This window comes from Sinohyriopsis cumingii, chromosome 7 (assembly GCF_028554795.1).
Source record: "Sinohyriopsis cumingii isolate HCF-2022 chromosome 7, ASM2855479v2, whole genome shotgun sequence".
Lineage (NCBI taxonomy): Eukaryota > Metazoa > Mollusca > Bivalvia > Unionida > Unionidae > Sinohyriopsis > Sinohyriopsis cumingii.
Window position 1 is genome coordinate 45,863,098 of NC_142967.1, and position 23,721 is coordinate 45,886,818.

Here is a 23,721-nt window from a genome sequence, read left to right on the forward strand (position 1 = left end):
TGGTTCATCTCAATATCTACTCCAGAAACTTCAAAAAGTTCAAAACACAGCTGCTTAGATCATACTTAGAGTACTACTTTCAAACTTTTGACCTCTGATTCTATTTATAACAGCTGTGTGGCTTAGTATGGAGAGAACAGACTGGTTTTCTAATTTTTAATCTATACTGGCATGTTCTTTGTTCTACTTCATATTTGGTACAGAACCAGTCTATAGGTACTTGGCGCTAAAAAGTCTAATTTATTTTATTTGATGCGCGTGTTAGAGCAAAAATATTTTCTTTCAAATAATTTAAAAGTTGAAGACATGAATGACTTAATACAATGTTCCATTCAAGGGCAACATCACGTCCATTGCAGGCTGTATAGAAAGAATTTTAATATTTGGTGCTTAAAGTCTTCGGATGGATTCTAGTTGATGTGTGTGTTAGAGCACAAATATTTTTTCCAATAATTTCACAGATGTATCAGAAAAAGACAAAAAACCAAATCCTCCAAAGATTCAAAGATGAATACGTGAATGGCATGATACAGTGTTCCATTCTAGGTCAGCATCATGTCCGTTGCAGGCTGCATGGAAATAATTTTAATATTGGTCATTGATGTGGAGAAACACTTGAAAACAAAGAAACATCGAATTAGCTCGTCTTACTAACTCCAATACTAAGGTAACTTCTTATTTACAGCAGAACTCAAGTGCTGACATGAATGTTATAAATGCAGAGGTGTTATTTACTGAGTTCTTAATAGAACACGGACTACCCCTAGTGGTAGCAGACCACGTTGGTCCTTTGTTCAAATGGATGTTTTCTGATTCCAGTATTACTGCAAAATATGCTTGTGCAAGAACAAAATCATCTAAGATTGTTTGGTGTTTAGCAGAAGATACTTCACTTAAAATTGCAGAAGCCATGAAAATTGGGCCGTTTAGTATTGCCACAGATGGGAGTAGTGATTTTGACGACAAAAAGTTCTACCCAGTGTGTGTTAGATACTTCGACAATGAAAAGGGCAAAGTCATGAGTGTTCTTCTTTCATTAACATTTTTGATTTGCTTGATAATGCATCACTGATGACTGGAATTCATAAAGGCGTTGCATCCTATATTTTGAAAATGTCCATCAGAGTAAATAACTGGTTGTCCCTGTTATTTGATGCACCTTGCTACTGGAAAGGCTGCTGATAAATTAGAAGTAGATGTTGGTTATTTGCTAATTGATATCTACTACTATTTGGAAAAAAGTAGTAAAATGAAACAAGCTCTAAAGTTGTTACAAGATCAGTTTGATCTTGAAGACTATAAAATTATAAACCGTGTGTACAAGATGATTATCCCTGGGTTAATGTATTAGCCATTTACTTGAGCTTTGGACAGCACTACAAACTTTCTTTCGAACTGAAAGTGAATCTGCACAGAGAAACGTGGGGAAAAAAGTGAAGAAGAGTAACACACAAGCAGAGTCTGTTTCTTTTAAGTCAGAAGAGAACAAGAGATGAAAGTATAGATAGAAATACTGACAGTTAACAGGATGGGTTATCAGAATGGGAGAAATATAAATCCATGGAATTTTTATTTGAGAAGCCTATGTCTATCCAGCTTGAGGGCCTCCAGGCTCATACCAAGATTGTGACAGAAAACTTCAACCCATTGTTAGTAAACTAAATCAGCCAACTGGATATGGTTCTTCAGAGGATAAGTTGAGTACAAAGCATACTGGATCTTCTCATTCTTCTCAGGACAAAACTAGCAAAGTGGATGCTAAGCTGTCACAGAAAGAAACAAAATCTATTCACCGTTTGTAAGAATCATTGTGTGAGATGGTTTTAAAAAAACAACTTAATCCAGTTACAGAGTTGTATTGCTTGTTTATGAAGAGTGCCATTCCATTGATGCAGCAAATGTTGTCTTACAGAAAGAAGAACCATGCATTCATGTTATGCACTAGATTCTGTCAAGCCAGTTGTCAGATTTGCTAAAATGGTTTATTAAGCCAGAAATCATTTCATCAGCCAAGCTTTGAACTGTTATAGACTTTCATGACCGAGCAAACCAGAAAGATAATGAAGATCTTATTATTGGTGCAGAAGCAAGAGAATTCATAGAACACAGTTCTACTCTTGCTGTGAAGGTGTTCTATGATAATGTTACAGATTATTATGCTATGTCCTATGATTACATGCTCCAGAAATTCCCATATGGAGATGAAGTGTTTTTAAATGCTTCATTTGCTGATGTAAATGACAGTCAAAAAGCTTAAAGTGTTAGATCCTTTGTCAGATATCCCTTTCTATTGCCACCCTTGTCTACCTTGGATCATCTGGAAGGAGAAGTATCAAGTTGGCATTCTACCTGAAAATATACTTAATGCAGATAGAATTGATGTGCAATGGCACCTTATTTCCCAGCTAAAAGACCCAATCACTTGAAGATATAAATTTCCTCTTCTTTGTCAGGTTATGAAAGGATTATTGGTTCTTTACCATTCTATTGCTGATTGTGAGAGATTATTCAGTATTGTTATCAAAAATAAATCTGAATTCAGATCCAGTCTCTATAATCCAGCACTTGGTTCTCTACTGGTTGCAAAACATTCATGGTCTCACCTGGTACAAATTGTTTTGAAATGCAACATGATAATCTGTTGCTTTCTAAAACTAAAAGTGCTACTTATGAAAACTTGAAGCAGTAAAGGATGTTAAAAGTTTGAGGAGCACAAAACAAACCATTGTTCATTAAATTTTTAGCATGTTATATGTGGATTACTTTTTCTGCTTGTATTACTCTTTTTGTTCACTTGGATTACACTTTTTCCTTGTCAGGGGTTGGCATGTATGCAGCGGCAACGTCTTTTGTGTGGCAAGTTAGATAACAGTAGTGGGGAGATGTGCATTAAAGCACAGGTTGTAGGTGAGACCGTGTTTTGCTGAACTTTATGATTTTTTTATTTATTGTTTTTTGCATTTATTTTCTATCTTGTTAATTGCATAAGCATACTGAAAGGTAGGTATCACTTTTCAAGTGGTGATGGTGGCATCAGCAGTCATGCTTTGTGTTAATCATATTGCATGTCAAATACATGGGTGATGGGAGAAAAAGGGGAAGGAAAGATAATTCGTTCTGTGGACATGTGTTAATTTATTTATTTATTTTCTTTTGCAGTTTGTGAGTTGAGCTGCTCACTGGATTTGGACACTGAAGCATCAAAGGTTGGTCTTGAACTTTGAACTGCAATGTATCTCTTGAAGAATATTCATCCCAAACAAAAGAGCTTAGCAAATGAATAGACGTCATTGTTTCTTTTAGGGAATGCATGATTTCCATGCATTTCAGATCTAAGCATTAAGTGATGAATAACCTTTTGTTCTGCATACTGTAAAGTCTAGTAGGATTATAAGTGTGGAGCAAAAGTTAGCACACATGAGCCTTGCTATTGTTGTGTAGCTTAAATAAGCAGAGATTAGAATTGCAATTTACCTGGAAACTCATCTTTATCAAGCAGGCATGCTTCTTATTTTAGGGGTATAAATACATTATTTCACCTTTGAATACATTCCTCATTTACATAACATTTAGAACATAGACTCCAATACATCCCAGATATAGCATAATGTAGACCAAGGGAAGAAACTTCCAGTTTACTACCCCATTACCATGCTGGGTATCTCTAGTTTTAACCTTTTGCTCTGTACTATCAATGCAGTACAAGTCCTACAGAAGTTCTTGAATATTTTAATGATTTCAACCTATCCATCCAGAAAGTACGTCTTAATGTGTAATAAGGTCTTTACTACAGGTCGTAATCAATTTTTTTATTATTTTGATCAATATTTATGTGAATATTTTTTTGCAGATGTGGCTTTTGTTTATTCTGACCTTGTGCTCTAACACAGTATCATTAATGCATGGTATTGGTTGTTTATTCAGTCTTGCTGCACATGTATGTTCATTTGCTTAAGTGATTACTGTTTTTGTAATTTGTGAATGGTTATTATTTGTCAGAAATCTTGTCATTCTCGTCAGTTCAGTTGAGTTGAAGCTAATAAAGACACATGAGACATCTTTCTTGCACAAAGCATTCATCATCCACAACCTACATTGTATGTGCATTGTGGTCAGAAAGATCTGGTCCACTTTATTGCAAAAAAGCAGCACAAAGAAGGAGAAACATTTGAAATCTTTGATGCAGTGCAAGGTCTTGTGCCTTTGCCCAAGGATGTCATTGAGTACTAGTTCAGTGGAAGCATCATTTTGGCTCACTCACCCCTGAATCAAAATTAGGCATATAATAGATTTAGTGTATGAATACAAGCATCTCTATGACTAAGATCTGCAGTTTTGCAGAACCTATCCAGGCTTTCAGTTTAATTGTACCCATGAGCTATATAACAAACTTATCCATTGATCAGCCATAACAGAATTGTACAGTGTAACAAGCAGTGAGTTTTTTTAATGTTGACATGGAAGATAACTGATTTCTTTACAGTAAGATTGTCTACTGTTGTCGATAATATATAGCAAGAGGAAATCTTCTTGTTTTAAAGCAAACTGAACTGAAGATGTCACACAAACTGATGACATGGTAATAGTTGGCACCTCGTCGGCAGCATGTTGAACTTGAGGCTGAGAAAAAGAGATGAAAAGGAACTGAAATTCCAAGATATGCAGTTGATTACCAACAACTGGCTAAGTAAAGAACCAAAACAGAAGGATGGTTATGGGAATTAAACATCTCCTGTCCTAATATTGTGGATTTAATGGGTAATATGTTCAGTAAACTCGGAAGTCTCAAAAGATAAGAATCATTTGATGAAGATTATGCAGTTAGTGTCAGCAACTGTGCAATCTCCATGTTTGATCATACTGTTTAGATATGAGGTGTAATAAATAGTTGGCAGCCATTTAGTGGATCCACAAGGTTTAATATTTCCGTCATCGATGCAGAGACTAGAATTTGATCTGGTGGTTCCATTGTCCACATCCAGACAATCATTATGCATATTTGATATCAGCATGGCTTCCTCATGGACATGGTTTAGCGCTTTTGCTTGATTTCGGCTGGAGCTTTGTTCGGTTTGAAGTAGTCACATTCTTCTTAGCAATGTATGGTCATTGCATGTTAAGTGACTATCATTTGTGCTGCACTGATGTTAGGAGAGCAGTTTAACCTTCACACAGGGAATCCAGCCATTCTTACCTTGAAATGTGCCTGGGCAGAGGTAACATGCTTAGCATTCCTTTGTCTAGTTAGTTATTCTCCTCTAGTTAACATGATGAAGGAATGCATTCAAAGGAGAAAACAAAATGTTTACTAAATTGGATTTCTCTGAATAATGAACCAATCACCTCTCTGCAAATGCAAGCATTCAATTTGTGTCACTCAGCTTAGAAATTGAGGTAATATGTAAGAGTTTCTTCCCTTGGTCTATGTAGTATATGGATGGAAATTATATGTTATCTCTTCAGGAAGAATTGATTTTTGGGGTCACAGAGTTTACTTTTGTAACGCTAATATGATTGGTTAATTGTTCTAGGAGAAACAATCAGCATCATTTTTAATGTTACAGTATTGATCAATCTGAATGTTATGGGTTTGTGACGGAACACACTAGATGTTTATCATTTGATATTTTGTGACAGAACACTAGATGTTTATCATTTGATATTTTGTGACAGAACACACTAGATGTTTATCATTTGATATTTTGTGACAGAACACACTAGATGTTTATCATTTCATAGTTTGTGACAGAACACACTAGATGTTTATCATTTCATAGTTTGTGACATAACACACTAGATGTTTATCATTTGATATTTTACTATTAAGAATCACACATGACCTTATCTAATTTTAATAATAAGCGTATATGCTTCATATCCATATTTTAGTCTGAATTTCTTCATGAGGTGATGTAAACCTGTAAATAACTGATTAATACATTTTTTTGAATATCTTTAGATCTGACAATTTGCACCTGGTACCCGATTTTTCCATTAACATAAACAATAATAAAAATGAATGAAAGAAAGGCAAGAAGCCAGAGAAGACATGTTTCAGAATTTGTACAGTGGATGGACACATTGTATATCTTACAGGAAACCATTAACTTTAAGTCTTTCAGTTGTTTGTATTTCATGTTTGGTATTAATGTTTATTGGTTAATTTTAATGAATTATATTTCAGTCATGGCTGGAGAAGGCACAGAAATTATTCCCAAATCATCCTTCAGTCTTTAAACTAAAGGTAATGACAATATGAAATCCAGATTATCAGTATTGGGTTTGGTTGAGTTGCTTAATGATAGGAAGATTTAATAGGTGACATAAAAGGGGAGCTGTACAGACATTTGAGGGTCTACTATTGGACCTAAGAATGTACAAGTAGCATAAGCTAACCTGGTGGAAGAACAATTAAGAAACTTACTCAGCATAATAGTTTTTTTTGGCCTCGATTTTGTTTGCAAATCGTATGAATTACAAGACACCTTTCAGGGTCTCGAAAATCTTGTGCCCAGTACGGCTGTTAAGTTTGCATACATAAACAATATAGTTTTGTCTTAGCCATGTAAATTTTTACAGAGTACACGACAAAAAGCAACCTGTATTATGGTCTTATTCAAAGTAGCTGTAAGGAACAATGTCAGATGATCTTCAGTGGCTGTATTTCACAACATTTGTTTTGGGCAGCCATTGCTGTCCCTTCTGAATGGAAAGTCACATTTGGAGTTTATGCTGAATGACTAATTGTCATGTCTACCTTGTCCTAAATGACTGTCTGAGTCATACCAAAGACTTATAAAATTGGTACTAACAGCTGCCTTACTTGGAGCTCAGCACTAAGATGCTAGTGTTAGGACTGGTCGGCCTGGTGTCAGGATAATGTGACTGGGTGGGACATCATGCTACATCTCTGCGGCATGATGCCCCAGTGCTTGACAATGCTATAAACTGCCACACTGTAGAAATTGTAGCGATATGACTGAGAAATTGTTAAAGCTATGCTTAAAATGCAAATCACACACACACATTGTCCTAAATTATAATGGTGCCAATATGACATACAATACAGACACCATGGCAACCATCTTGAACCACATGCTGTTTCTATTTCTGTTGAACAGAAAGTCATGTCAGAAGGGGGGTTTTACCAGACTTTCTCAATCACATCCTTTACCTCAAACAATAAATATCAACACCAACATTAAATTCACACAATCAGTACGAAACCTAGGTGTTACTCTGGACAGTACTCTCACATTGCACCAACATGTCATGAACATATGCAAGGCTGCATACCTTGAGCTGAGACGCATCAGCTCCATTCGCAAATATCTTTCGGTTGATGCCACTAAAACACTTGTGTGTTCATTAGTACTTTCAAGACTGGACTATTGTAACTCAGTTCTGTCTGGTTCATCTCAATATCTACTCCAGAAACTTCAAAAAGTTCAAAACACAGCTGCTCGGATCATACTTAGAGTACCACGATCAGAGCACACCTACCCGCTACTCTGTACCCTACACTTGCTATCCATTGGATCCAGAATCAAACACAAAATTTGTTCTCTGTGCTACATTTCACTGTCAAACTCGAGTCCATCATACCTATCAGACCTCACCCATGTGTACACACCAGCAAGATACTTATGCTCCTCTTCTGACATTCGTATACTCCTTATACTCCATGCATACCAGGGCCCAGCAACGTGGAATGAATTGCCCGCTGAACTTAGATACAAAGACACAGTGATCACATTCAAGAGGGCTCTCAAAACTGACTTATTTCGACAGCAAGAACAAACTTAAAGACCTAATAATGTTTCCTACCTGAAATATTCTCAACATGTTTTTTAATTTTTTAATGTTTTTCTAATTTCATGTTGTTTGTTTTTGTAATAATATTATGTTTCTTATCTTATAGGTGTTATCTAATGTTGTAAAGCGCTTAGAGCTTCTAAAGATTAGGTGCTATGCCATGTCCTCATTATTATTATTATTATTATTATTATCATTATTGCTAATGGATGATTTTTTTAAAACCATGATACTTCTAATTATATCTAGCTTGTCCTGAATGAAAATATTGCCAATCTTGCAGCCATTATATGTAGCTGGCACAGCAGCTCATTTGCAAATCTTGTTATTGCTATAAAAAAAAAATATCACTTTCAAAACTTAGCACTAGAAATGAAGAAATGGTCTTGTCTTGAGTTCTTGGACTTTGTTTCCAGCCAGTAGAACATCAGTCCTTTCAAGGGACCCTTGTTTGAAAATGTGATGGCCTTTTGCACATAGATCAATAAATCTTCTGCCCAAAGCTCCAGAGTTACCAGAGCACTCGATATGTGTGTGCATGTATTGAATTTGCATAAAATATATATGCAGACCAGCTAACCCTTAGAATTTTGCCTTGAAAGTCTTGAAGAAATGATTCATAAAATAAGGACTTACTGAATAAAGGCACACATTACAGAAATATGGTTGCAGTAAAATCCAGATACTGGTTTGTCCATGGTTGGTTCGGATCCAGGTTTCATGTTAGATACAGTGGAATTGGTCAGGAAACCAGACTAACTTTACTGAAGTACCATAGATGCTTTAAACTGCACTTATTTTTTGATGCACAGTATCTGCAAGTTCAGTCTGTTGCTTTTTTAAAACAAAAATGGTGTCTAACAAGCAACATACAGAAGAATAATAAGGATTTCAGACGCTTGGGGGAAAAAAAGGAAGGGCAGCAGGGATGTTTAATTAACATCATTTATTGATTTTCAGTATGTCACATTGTGGGAAAGATTATTGCCCTTCTAAAAACAATTAAGGATTATGTTCGAGTTGAGAGATATCAAGAAGCCATTGAGGTTCTCAGGGTTTGGAGTTTGTTAAACTGTAATGGAGGTTCAAGTAAACTATGCAAACTTCCATTGCTGCATCAGTCTTAGATCATACTTCTGGGCATTTAAATGCATGTTTTCCATCCTAACAATAGCAGTACATATTTTGTTAAACTTTACTGAAAACATAATGATAAAATATTGGGTGTCTTACTGAGAAGGTCTTAGGGTTGGCAGGTCTGTCTATGTTTTTTAACCCATAACATTGTAGCTTAAAAATGTAAATGTTTTTCTGTAATAAAAATAAATGTGGAACACTCATAAGAAAGAATGTCTGAAAACTAATATTTTTACATTTCATAGTGTCTTCATATATAGATCAATGGGCTTCCATCTGTTTTAAAACTGTCAGGTCCACTCATAGAAAATTAAATGCTTTCAGAATCCTTCTAATGTTCCACAAAATTCTTTTCAAGCTGTCATATTTATTGAAAGCATTTTCTCTTTACAGGAGAAGCTTATGGAAACTGAGAGCAATGGAGATATCTCAGGCCTTGAACAGTTGATCCTGACAGAATTGGTAAGTATTGTATGCAGTTCATGGGTGTAAAAATCTGATAACTTTCTTAGTGCTCTGTATTGCGAATTGCACAAAATTCAGATTTTCATATTCCTTCTAAGTTTCTTAGCCAGTTACAAAATCTTTTCCTTGTCCAACTCTTCTGAACAACCAAATGATATTTCTGAAGCTGTTTGGCTACTTCATGGTTATATCAACATGGAGTTTTCTCTTAAAAAAAAACTCTAATAAATTCAGGTTGGTCCTAAATTAAATTGGTGCCAGACTGACAGCCAGTATGACAGTCTTGTCATTGCTATTCCTTCTAAATGGACAGCCATATTGAAATTCTTATTTTTACTACTTCAGAAGAAAGGATGGTCATATTAACTTGTGGGTTTTGAGCACAAAAAAATCCTTTTGTATCTAGATGGTCCTAATTGAATTGCTGCAGATATTACATCCAGTGTGGTTGCTGTGGTGGCCATCTTGTTTTTGCTACTCCAACTGAATGAATGGTCATATCTGCATAGGTTTTCACCAAAAGACTGTTTTCTAGTTGGACCTAACTGACCATGGTAGCAATCTATATGCACCACAGTGATCACTTTGACAGTTTTTTGTGTGCTCAAGAATAAAAGAGATGGTTTCATCTCTCAGCCAGTACAAAATAAGAAAAGGACTTATCTTGGATTACTGAAATTCGTTATGGCCAGTAGAGCATTGGTCCATTTGACAGACTCTCATTAGCTCACTAGGCCACAAAAGTCCATGTGAGTTTATAGTATTGCTCTGTGCCCATTATCTGTCATTTGTGCTTCCATCAACAGTTGCTATTTTAAGTTTCTGATCAAAATGCATTGGTTTAGTCTTTTTTGACCAGATTTGACAGAGAGAGACATTTTGGAAAAAGGCTTTTGGATATGTAATTATGATGTTGATCTACCAATTGATATGGCCACTGTCACCAAAAACAAAAGTTTGAGATTTTGAACACGTGATCAACAACATTTGGCCACATTTGATAACATCCTGACATAGAGGGTTTTCAAGTTGGTAAAAAAGATAAAATGGGCCATCAGAATAAAACTATGAATTCTTAAAATCTCTTGACAGAATTTGTTTAAATCTGACAGACATTCTTGAATAGAGCTTTTACAGATGACGCCAATGTATCATCAAATATGGTGACAATTACTTAAAGTAGAATAATCTTGAATTGACTATATATAGACTACTCAACAGAATTTACAACATTTGGCAAAAGTATATGTGAAAATAGAACTCTCAGGGTTGTACAGTAATGCCCATTTGCCATCAAGGATGGCCACCATTACAAAAACAGAGAAAAAAACTTGATGTTTTCAAAGGTGCTTAGTAGGAATAGGACAAAATTTAACAGCATCCTGGCTTTGAATGCTTTCTTGTTAACATGAATGATGCTGATTTGCCATCATGTATGGCCACCATTACCAAATATGGAAAACTCATTAAATGTCTTCCGAAAAAGAAATGCTCAGACAGAATGCCCCTTCACACAGCAGACTGTGAAAGGCTAGTTATTAACATAGAACAGTATTTATACACAGATAATTAACTATTCATGCAGAGGTAATGAAAAGATTAAGTGCCGAAACAATCCACAGACAGATACTTATATGACTAGAATAGACCTCTTTTGAGGACTTTGATTTCATTAGAGCTCTAACAGAATGGAACAGGAGGAGAGAGAGAAGCATATATGAGCATTATGTAAATGTTGAACTATGGCTGTTTTCTACCATCACCCCCATTTTTTTTCTCTCACTACAATACCTTATTTTGGTGACAAGGTTGCAACTCTCCCTCTTTATATAAAATCCTGGCAGCATCTCTGCATGATGTGGAAGAGCAGTGACGTGTAATTGATGCCATTAAACAAAATTTTATTAAAATACCACACATACTTGGTACACATGATATAATGCAAATTATGCCTTTTCTTGCACACGTTCAGCAAAGTTTCCTGACATAACAGTTATACCATTAAACCTTTGAGAGGACAATTCACTCAATTGCTTTTTCTTCCATCCCCCTCTAGACATTGGATGTGGGGTGGAGGTGGCCTTGCTCTGTAGCAAAGAGTAAGAAAAAATTATAATGGGTACATACCATGGCACTAAGTATAACATGCAATTCTTGTCGTCACTCATTGACAGTTTAATAGTCTGCTTGTTAGATTAGATGAATGAAGAAATAAACCCCAAAATAGGATAAGAAAAATAGTGACATTAAAAGACTTGCAAATGTCTGCTTTTATTCTACATAAACATCATACTGCCTGCATAATTTGTGAATGAAAATTATGTTTCTAGCAAGCCAATCCTGAAGATGTGAAGCTGCACATTAAGCTGTTACGCCTGTACATTAAAGGAAGGGAGATTGACAAAGCCTTTGATCATGCCACAGGGACAGAGAAAGCTCGAACATTTGCACAGAGTCTAGAGTGGTATGAATGTGTCACTGATGTGTACAAGGTGAGTCAAACTCTTCAGAGTATGGAGTTGTACAGTCTGCATTTTGAGCTGTATTAGTGTGTCTTGGGTCTGTATAAGGTAAGGCAGACTATGGAGAGTAAGGAGTTGTACAAACATGTCTCGAGTTGGGCATAGTCAGTCCATACATCTCAGTTTGTACAAGTGTGACATGGATGCATACAAGGCAAGTCAGATTGTTTAGATAAAGGAGTTGTACATGTAAGTCATGGAATGTGCAATGTCACTCTATACCAGGCCTGGGCAATTTCCTTCAGGGAGCAACCAGTAAAGTGTTTTGAAAGCCACACCCTATGATGTAAGTGGATAAAACCAGGTCACCCCTGGTCTATACTGTTTGGAGCTGTATGAGTCACTGTTGTGTATAAGGTTATGTAGACTATGAAGAATAAGGAGTTGTACATGTGACACAGATATATACATGTGTGTCATGGATCTGTACAATGTGAGTCAGTGTATTCCCCATGGTTGTAAAATTGAGGGTAATGTGTACTATCATTGGTTTTATTGCATTTCATCTTAGAATATATTTTTAAAAAAAATCAGAGGCTAATGATTCATCTTCTTTTTAGCAAGTTACATTTAGACTTTTGAACCTTTCTCTTATTGCAGCAAAATTACAAACCAACAAAATCTGCAATGACCCCCTGACTTTTTAATCCAAATAACAGATTTGTCTCTGCAAGCTTACTGATTTCTTTGTTGTGAAAGAATGCCTTGGGTGATAATGTGTTCTCCAGATATCTTGTGGTGAGCAAGAGCAGAATTTTTAAAATTCTTAAACCCTGTCACGAAAGGATTATTCATTTTTGCAGTCTTCACAATCCCAATGTGTGTGCCTTCTTCCAGTCAAAGGAATTATTTTCTCCATTTTTGATTAAAGTTAGATCCACAGTTATGTTTTTTGTGTTCTCCTTCTTTCACTTTCATGGTTAGTGATTCTGAACGCATGCCATTTTCAAATGGAGATCGCTTTCTAGTCCAACAAGCATTGAGGTTAAACCTCTGGACAACATCTTGCTGAGGTCAATAGAAATTGCATGAGAGCTCGATGGAAATTGCATGAGATCTTGCACGATTAGCAGACCTGCCAACCCTTATGACTTTGCCGTAAGTCTTACGAAAATTACCCTTAAAATCCGAACTTAGGGCATACAAGCAAATACTTCGGAAAAGTGATCATTGCAGAAAATTCTGGATAATTGGTTCATCCATGCTTGATTTGGATCTGGGTTTCATATTAGAATGAGTGAAATCAGTCAGGGAACCAGACTAACTTTACAGCAGCACCCCAGATGCTTTAAACTGCACCTATTTGTTCATGTGAAGTGTCTGCATGATCAAACTGTTGATTATAGAATTTTTAAAAATGGCATCCACGAAGCTATGCATGTTTAAGACGAAAGGGAAAATAAGCCTCTTGAAAAGTTTTAGTAATCAATACAGAAGAATAAAAAGGAATGTTCATATTCTTGTGAATGCAAGCTGGAAAGGACACAGTTACGTTTATTGGACATCACATGCCAATTTGAGTATGTCTCGTGGCAGGAGATATTATTGCTGACATCAGAAATGGAAAAAGAATTTCCAAGAATTATGTCAAGTTGAGAGATTGCATCAATCCATCGAGTTGCATATGGTTTGGAAATAAAGTTTGTGCAACTGTACTAGTGTTCAATAAAGTCTGTATGTACTCACAAACTTTTGAGGTGAATGTAATGTTTATCGCCACTGTATAGAACTTTCAGTTACGTTTTCCAGCTTTACAATAGCAGTTAATGATATTTTGTTATACCTTACTGAAATCGACTGGTATGGGTTGGCAGGTCTGGATTATGGGAAGCTACTCTGTAATAACAAAGCCTATGCTCAAAGTATACAAGTATACATGACATCATCCCTCATCCTTAGCATTGGATATTAATTCTGATCACATCATGTGAATCCTTTGCATCAAAAAAGCCACTCAGCAACAAAAGGTGTGTCAGTTATCTGCAGTGTGCGCTTTCATGCACAAATGTGCTTAAAGGGAAACACTGGTGAGTCAGACTACAGAGTAAGGAGTTGTACATGTTTCATAGATGTGTTCAAGCTGAGTTTGATCATACAGTCTCAGACATGATATTTCTCTGTTTTAAGTCGGAATTCCGCTTTTCTCCTTACTTGAATCAGATTTTTTTTTATATAGTCCTTTTTTTATATCATCTCTGATCTGGTTTTTTAAAAACGGTCTGTCTGGTCCCATTCTGCAATGACCTGTGTAAATTATTCATTCCATATATTAGCCGACAATTCTCGTAAAGAGTATTCTAGTTGGTCAAAGGTTTAAATTCATCCAATGAATCTTTGTGTAATGGAAACTGATGGCAGTGGAAAGAAGAAGCATGCTTGCAAAACATGGCATCCCAAGTTGCTGAGAGAGAGCATGACATGAAAAGTTTAGATAAAGGTTTTAAAAAACGTATGGAAATGGGAATGGCTGGAGTGAAAAGTTGACGGAAATATAGTTGGTCAGTTTATAAGAAAACTGATTGCTAGAGGACTGGCATTTTATGACCTCTGCAAGAAAGATCTTAATTATGGTAATTGCAGTTGGAAGAGTTCGGAACAGCACCTACAAATGAAGCTGCATACGGAAAAATCCAAGCTCAGAAGTCATCTTGAAAAAGTGCAGTTAATATAAGAAGAAAGATTTCTTGCATGAGAGAACAGATGTAGCCCTCTGTCAGAATATGTGCACTGCATGTCACCAATACAAGCACCAGCTTGAAAGGAAAGAGGCTGTCATTAAGAATGAAAAGAAACGATTGCACTTTGAGCAAAAAAAGTCAGTGGAGACAAAAAGGAAGTATAAAGAAATCTTTACCATAGCTGCAAAAAGAACTCGACTAGCATATCAACAGGTTGTGTACTTAGGTGTTTATTTTACAGATTTGCTATGAAAAGAGAGAAGTATAATATATTGACTGCAAAAGCTGAGAAATTAGTGTGACTTAATTATGATGTGAACACTGACATGCATATGAAATAACTTCAGCATCACGAGTATTGGAGAACAAATCATGTGACTATAAATATTGTGAAATTATTGAAGTAAACATTTATGGCAAGTTTATTAGTTTTTCACATGATTATTTTGGTTTATTTTATAATCATAAGTTGCACCAGGAGCAGTTTTTTATGAGTGTAAAATGCATTTTGGATCCCCAGATCAGGGGCAGTGCCCCTTGAGACCCCGTTGGGGGAATACCCCCAAAAACCCCTTAAAATTTTTCACCCATTTTTATGGAAGACCAAAAACATGTCTGCTGTCTGGAGTTGTACTGGTATGTCATTGATGTGTCAGACAAAAAAGAATATATAGTCTGGAGTTGATCAATGTGTCATGAATGTGTACAAAAGTCAGATGATATAGTCAGAATATGTAGTCTGGAGTTGTACTAGTGTGTCATGAATGTGTATAAAGTCAGTCAGAATATATAGTCTGTAGTTGCAGAAGTGTGCCAGGAATGTGTACAAAGTCAATCAGATGATAAAGTCAGAATATGTAGTCTGGATTTGTACAAATGTGTCAGGAATATGTACAAAGTCAGTCAGATGATAAAGTCAAAATATGTAGTCTGGATTTGTACAAATGTGTCAGAAATGTGTACAAAGTCAGAATATATAGTCTGTAGTTGCACAAGCGTGCCAGGAATGTGTACAAAGTCAGATGATAAAGTCAGAATATGTAGTCTGGAGTTGTACAAGTGTGTCATGAATGTATGTATACAAAGTCAGTCAGATATAGTCTGGAGTTGTACTAGTGTGTCAGGAATGTGTACAAGGTCAGTCAGAATGTATAGTCTGGAGTTGTACAAGCGAGTTGTGACTGTGTACAAGGTCTACCATAATGAAGTTGTCTCGAAAACGCCCATAATTATTTTCAAAAATAATTTGTTATGACCTATAAAATTTGGGACACAGAATTAAAGCAATTTTTTAATGTACTATAAATCTTTCAACATCTTTGACCATTTTATTTTTATCTCCTTCAAATATGCATTACATGTGCATTTTATTAAGGTTGCAGTTGGAGATGCACATATATATATATATATATATATATATATATATATATATATATATATATATATATATATATATATATATATATATAACGAACGGTGAAATATATCAGTGGGAGAAGAATACCACTTGTATTAACATATTGATGATAAAACTATTGGAACTTCATTTTCCATTCGGAAAGTTGTTGACCCTTTAGTATACGTTTATGCCATCAAAAGTGCATAAAACTGAACCTGAAACGACAGAAGAAGACTTCTAGTATTACTTTTTTTAATAATTAGTTTTCAGTATGAATCATGCAGATTGTCAGTGACTGAACATTTGCATGAACTGTTGCAGTTCTGTGTCACCCTTGCAGTATATCTGTTAGCTGAATGACAAATGGTACATATTTGTGATCCTGTCTGAAAATGATGGAGAAATTGTGCATTGATTAGTGTTGATTGCAAACGGAAATGCTCAAAATTAGCATACAGCATCTGTTACTGAAATAGACTGCAAGCCTGTCAATATACAAAAATTCACATTTGAATACAGAAATAAAACAATAATTGCAGCCCAAATCATTTTTAAGTAAATTTACAATCATTAAAATCTGTAGCTTAATGATGCTATGCTCTGATCCAGTTGGAGCTTTTTGTCACATTCTGTAGTACCCTCTCCAGCAGCAATTTTGCTATTTTCAGTACTGATCCATGCACGAGATATGTTAAAGAAAATAAGATGTCTCCATTTTCGCATGGAAGCATGCATTAATTTGACATGGATGGTAGTACAACCTGAAATCCCAGTATTTGGTTGGACATTGATTCATAATTACATGTGCATTATATTAAAGCAGCAGTCAGTGATGCACTTTTATATCTTCTTTTTAATGACTATGAACCAACTTTGTTTTACAGGTGTACCAAGATCAACATAACTGTGCAGGAAATACAAGATTCTATACCCAGAAGTTGTGGGCTCTGTCCAGTCTTGTGCACCTTAGACTTGTTAACAGCAACAGAGATATGGTTAACTGCAGCAAGGCCCTACATCAGTATGTATACTCTCTCATTCATATATATATATATATAGAGAGAGAGAGAGAGAGAGAGAGAGAGAGAGAGACACACACACACACAGAGCATGCCCCATGATAATGCGAATTCGGATAGAACGCAGTTGTTGCATGGCTCCTGAAAATTGATATATTCCTTCGCACATGAAGTAATCTTTTTTCTTCTTTAGAGTACATGAATAGTATATAAAAAATGTATTATCATTTTGTGTAATAGATAGTGTATGAATTCGAATATAATATGATCATCGCATGGTTACATGACAACTTTTTTTTTCCATGCATGTCTGAGCTAACAAATTAATACGACTATTGTATTCTTAAGTAATTAGGTTATCATTGTTCTGAAAGACCACTATCAAAGCAGAAAAGCCTCAGCAATTAGGGTTTAGGCACATGGACAAAGTCACAATGAGTGAAGTTCCCAATAGACTGTGATGTGACATTTATACAAATTCACTGTTGCAGCAAGTTTTCAGTGATTCATTAAGTTAATTGAATTCTGATTTGAACTCTGTACATTACTTGCTTCACCTTTGTTGGTATAAATAGACTAATGTTCGTTAATCTTTTTTCGTATTGTATAATGCTTGACACATCAGATACTTTTCAGTTAATTAGTGCTTATTGGTGAACATAGGTAATGCTGACTAATCATCTTGTAAACCATAGTATACTATTTGACACCTCAGCTGCTGTCATTTAATAGGATTATTGATGATTGTTGGTAGTGCTGACCAATCATATTGAATTTCCTTCGCATTTTCTTGAGTTGCACATATTGTTATTTCTTTGAACATCAACTGAAGTGAAACAAATCAGTATAAGATCTGATAATCCATTTACCTTTAAACACCTTTATCTTAAGACTGATCAAGAGAATTTGACCAAACATTAGTGTACATAAAGGTCTCATTTCCTGTGGCTTGCAAAGACACCTGTAATTTGTAAAATAAATAATGCATATAATAATGTTTTCTTCACAGCCAGTTTCATAAAATTTTGATTGTTAAATTATTTATTTCTGGTTTCCAATATTTCAGCTGGCTACCATTTGTTCGAGCCAATTTCATTGATGTGGCACTAGGGCCAATATACTAGTCTTCTTGGTCCTCGAGGTGATTTGAGTTTTATAACCCAATCTTAAAGAGACTTTAATTGTGCCAACTCCAAGCTATCCTTCTGCAAGCTTTAGACTGTACAAGGATCATCTTTCTGCCTTGATCTCTCTAGGATCAGAATCTCTTGACTATATGAGTTGGTGGTCCAGTGGTGACCAATTTTTCTGACTACAGTCCCAATTCATGCCATGCCCCCAAGACCCCATTCTTATTTGTACGCTAGAGCATACGATTCTGGTTGGGATGCTCACATGGAGCCCGAAAGGTTCTTTGTGGCACATAGTAATTTAAATATTTTAAAATGCAGGCTGTTTACCCCTACAGGGATGCTTCAGTCAAATAAGTAATCTTTTCTATAGAGCAGGAGATGATCAGAGAGAGAGGGGGGTATAGAGAGAGAGAGAGATTCTCTTATACAAAGCAATACACCAGTTAAGTTATCCATCGTCATACTTCTCTCTGCTCAAATGATCAATCCACCTGGATCCAATTTCAAACAAGGTTGTCGGCTGCATCATCCAGACCAAAAGGCAGTTCACTTCTAAGGTCAATGATGCAAAATGGAGAATTGTTTGCAGTTGATGCAGTAGGAAAAATGTTATCCTAGCTGTCTGCCAGTTCAAGGAGAGAGAATGTTTGGTCTTCACCATTAAGGGCCATAGGGAAGCCCTATCTAACACATTTCTCTAAGGGTACATCCATTGAGTAAGACCCTCATCTTTTACTTTATCAGGTATTTTGAGCTGCAGAGAGGGAAACTTCTCTTGAGACTCTTACCCTTAAGACTGTCTTCCTGCTGTCTTTAGTTTCTGTGAGGACAAGGAGTGGGTTTCATGCCTTTTCTGTTTCTAGGTGGATCATCCTGTCTATCAAGGGAGCTTATAAGTCCCTCACTGAGAGGAACCTTTAAAGATTAGTAAAGCCCATAAAGTTAGAGTTTTTGCTGCTTCCTGGATCTATCTTAATAACTCTTTATTGAAGGATTTTGTGAGAGCCATGTCATCAACTACGTTTTCCTCTTTATATCTTCAGAATAACATAATTTTCTTGTGGACCCAAAATAATTATCATAAAATGTAGCCCAACTTTCTGCCAGCATACATTCGTAAACCCTTTGTACAGGTAAGTAATATCAATTTTATACCAGTTTTTAGAAGCCATCAGCCTTTGACCAAGCAGGTAAATGAAGTAAGGCAGTAGTGACATGCCATGTCTTTGCATTACTTCTATTAAAATGTAGTGGATGGGGGGGGGGAAACTAATTTTAATTATGTAATACTTACCTGTCCATGTTGAAACAATCCCTCCTCACACATTGCGGTGAGGTCCTAAGTTAGTCTAGGTCCAGTTCAAAGAAGATGAGCTATCTACATGGGCCAATGATGTTGGAGTTGGATTGGATCTGTGTTCTTTTGTTTAATGTGTTCTAGTACTGGTGATACAGATGGAAGGATGGAATTACAAGCTTGGACAATTGTACTTGTGTCCTCAAAGAGGTCAGCATTGCAGTAGTGACAGCCAAGCCAAGTATTGCATAATTAAAAATAAATCCCACCGACCCACATGCATACATTAGGTAGATCAATTTACGTCTCTTTTACATAGGAATGGTATGATATTAATTATGAATTTGCAGAGTTTAACATATGCCATGTCTCACAAAGGAAAAGTGACTTAAACTTTTCTGTGCATTTTATTTTAGACTTGATGTAGCATTACTTGAGGCTCTCAAGGGGTGCAGCAAGCAGACTGGGGCTGAGTGGGAGGAAGTGCTGGATGAAATGCAGGGACAGTTTTTCTTTCACACTGCAAATTTTCTTCTGAAAAGAGCACAGAAGGTCAGTTTTGATTTTTTAGAAAGCATTAAAACATGTACATAGAAAATGTAGCACCATACGTTTCACAGATGTAATACATGATAACTATACTGTACCTCATAGGTGAGACATTTGCTGAGTATCACATGTGTAAAACATGTTGAACAAAAGAGATCTCATGGCGGACACAATTGTTGAGTAACACCTATCTGGGCTGATCAGATCCCAAAGCCTGATGTTCCATACTGTTCATTATCAGATTGAGACAAACAAAAATTTTCCAAAACACTAGTGTTGGACAAGTGTTTTTCCCCTTCTATTTCTAAACAAGCTCGACAAGCACCAATATTCATGCTGTAATCACTTCAACTCAATCTGTTCATACTGAATACTTGAATCTATCTCTCTTGATTTATTCATTCACAATAATTCTTCATTGATTGATAACTATCCTGTGTGCAAGTTCCATTACTGCTTGACTGCATAGTTGTCAAAACACTTAAAAAACCCAAATCCAGTATTACTAATTAACAGTGCTTTAGGTGACCTTGTTACAACCCAGATATTCATGAGCTAACAGACCACCCTTTAATTTCAATCCCAGTCACTGCAGTGAAGTAAATGAAAGGTACCTAATCATCTGTTTCCTTAATATACTGATTACAGTGAGAGTAATGAGTATTTTTCTTACTGATTATATAGAGGATCAACTTCATTGTGCAGTATTGTGTTTGAATTGAAACTACTCTAATTAAGGAGCATTCTTTGTTAACATTTAAAGGACAAAATGTATGTTATGATCATTTTAGTGGAAGGAATTATCAGATAGGGTGCTCTTTTTTATTTGGATAAGGCGAGTTTGCTAAAAGAAATTGCAGGGATGTTCTTTTGGAAGATTCAGAGAAGGAAAATTCAAGTGACAGTAAAAGGATGCCACTGTCAGATTCAGAATTTATGCAAGAAAATCTCATGACAGTTTTGGATCTTCTATGTGTAACACTAGATGGTTTGTGCAGAAAATACCTTCTTGTGAATGCCATTATAAAACTAAATGATACAGAAATGACAAAAAATTAAAATTTAGATGGAAAAGCAGAAATGTGACGTTCTAAATTTGTGTTTAAAACACACACCCAGTGCTGCAGGTTATCAGGACCATTGCTACAAAGTAAGCCATGGGCTTGTACATACATGCTAACCATTACGCTTTTGGCGTATTCATTATGTTTTTTTTTCACCTAAATTACTCCTTATGCATAAATGTATTTGGATTACGCATTTTCGGTAAGTCCACCTCTCAAAAAATTTATAATTTGTTTTCTTATTTTTATTAACATCATATTAGTCTTTCAGACCATATATAGAAAAGATGGCTTCTATGTAACTATGACATAAGAGTACACTTGTCTGTCCTTGCGGGGCCCCGAGGGGCCGAGTGGTCTAAAGCGCTCTCCGTTACGGATCACTGCCATCTCACCTCTGTCTGCATGGGTTCGAGTCTCGGATTCGGCCAATGTGGATATGTGAGAAAGCTTGCCAGTAGCTTCTCGAGGGTCGGTGGTTCTTTCCGGGGATTTCCTGGGTTCTTCCTCCACCATTAATACTGGCTGCCATGTATAGCCTATCGTGTGCTGAAAAATGGCGTTAAGCCCTACAACAACAACAACAACAATTGTCTGTCCTTGCATGCACTTTCCTAACAGTATTATGTTCTATTTATAGCAGCTGCCCTATTTCCAAGAAACATGCTGGTTTTACTTTGACCTCGGTTTCTATTTATAACAGCTGTATGGCTTAGTTAGGAGAGAATAGACTGTAGGTATTTGGCGCTAAAAGTCAAGTCAGATTTGTTCATATAGATGCGTGTGTTAGAGCAAAAATGTTTTTCAAATAATTTCACACATGGATTAGAAAAGATGAAAAACCGATTCAAAGATGAATACTTGATTTACACAATACAGTGTTCCATTCTAGGGCAGATTCACACCCACTGCAGGCTGTGTGGAAAGGATTTTATTATTGGTCATGATGGTAAAACAAGGAAACCTTGAATTTAGCTCATTTTACAAAATGCCAGTACTAAGGTAACATCTTTTTTAAAGCAGAGGCTTTATTTACCAAGTTCTTAATAGAACATGGACTAACCTTAGCAGTAGAAGACTACATTGGTCCTTTGTTCAAACGAAAGTTTTCTGATTCCAAAATTGCAGAAGATTGGCATCTGCAAGAACAAAATCATCTAATATTGTTAGGCGGTTAGCAGAAGATAATTTGCTTAAAATTGCAAAAGCCATGAAAATTGGGCCGTTTAGTATTGCAACAGACAGGAGCAGTGATTATGATGACAAAAAGTTGTACCCAGTCTGTGTATGAGACTTTGACAATGAAAAGGGCAATGTCAGAGTGCTCTTCTTTCATTACCAGAATTAACAGTAGATTCCACTGGAGAAAACATTTGTTATTTGCTTGATAATGCTTTAAGTTGGCAGAACTCTATGGGGTTTTCAGCTGATAATGCATTAGTGATGACTGAAATTCATGAAGGAGTTGCATTCTATATTTTGAAAAATGTTTCCATCAGTGTACATATCAGGTTGTCACTGTCATATGATGCACCTTGCTGCAGGAAAGGCTGCTGATAAATTAGAAGGAGAACCCCTGAATTATCAAGTTGGCATTCTACCTGAGAGTGTATTTCATGTGGACAGAGTTGCAGTGTGATGGCACCTTATTTCCCAGCTAAAAGATCCAATAGCTGGAAGATATATATTTCCTCTTCTTTGTCAGGTTTTGAAAGGAATATTGGTTCTTTACCATTCTAATGCTGACTGTGAGAGATTGTTCAGTATTGTTAACAAAAATAAATCTGAATTCAGATTCAGGCTCTGTAATCCAGCACTTGGTTCTCATCTGGTGTGCAAAACATTCATAATCTCAGCTGGTACAAAGCATTTTGAAATGCAATATGAGAGACAGTTGCTTTTTAAACCACAGTACAATATATGAAAATTTGAATCAGTAATTGATGTTAGAAGACTAGAAGGGGTAAATAAATCATTTTGTACATGTGCTTATTGGATTTTATTATGTTATATGTGGATTACTCATTTTCTGCTTGGATTACTCTTTTTGTCCACTTGGATTACACTTTTTTCTCGCCAGGGATTGGCATGTATGCATGTATAAAACTGTAACAATGAGTTGATGCCAATATTGACAAAAGCATCACTCTGTTTTTTCACCCAAAAAGGTATGACAAATAAAAAAAAGAAACTTGAAATGCTGCCTTTTTTGTGTATTTCAACTGTTTTTACCTTTGATGTTACCAGGACCAGATGTCATGGAAGGATGCTTGTTCCTTTGTCTCTGTTTGCTACCTCATCAGTGCTAATTTTCCAGCCATAAATCCAAAAGCCAGCTGGTACATACAGCTGCCAAGAGACAGGAGGGAATTTTACGAACAGCTCATGAAAGTTGGCAATTATCGGCTTAGTCAGGGAGGTATGTGAAATATAAATGCAATATTTTTGTAGCACTGACTGTTAGCATACAAATCTACAATAATTCGATCTAAATATTAAGTACTTTCATTTCCCATAATTGTACGAATGGAGAGCTGATACTGTAAGTAGGTGTTTTTGCATCAGTAAATTTAAGTGAATGAAGCGTGTTATCACATTGTAATGAATTCAAGTTTTGAAGATTCATTATGATCACTGGATTTT

General features: G+C 35.9%; 1 protein-coding gene across 3 annotated transcripts in view; it reads left to right on the top strand.

Moving 5' to 3' along the window:
- The window catches only part of LOC149795137 (E3 SUMO-protein ligase RanBP2-like), a 135,563-nt gene that overhangs the window by 12,469 nt on the left and 99,373 nt on the right, over nucleotides 1-23,721 (top strand). For all 3 annotated transcript variants that reach the window (XM_089964845.1, XM_089964846.1, XM_089964847.1), the window contains exons 5-11: nucleotides 3,160-3,206; nucleotides 6,185-6,244; nucleotides 9,346-9,414; nucleotides 11,748-11,909; nucleotides 16,901-17,037; nucleotides 19,882-20,017; nucleotides 23,326-23,497. In XM_089964845.1, the coding sequence (XP_089820971.1) occupies nucleotides 3,160-3,206; nucleotides 6,185-6,244; nucleotides 9,346-9,414; nucleotides 11,748-11,909; nucleotides 16,901-17,037; nucleotides 19,882-20,017; nucleotides 23,326-23,497 (783 nt within the window). The remainder of the gene's footprint in view (nucleotides 1-3,159; nucleotides 3,207-6,184; nucleotides 6,245-9,345; nucleotides 9,415-11,747; nucleotides 11,910-16,900; nucleotides 17,038-19,881; nucleotides 20,018-23,325; nucleotides 23,498-23,721) is intronic.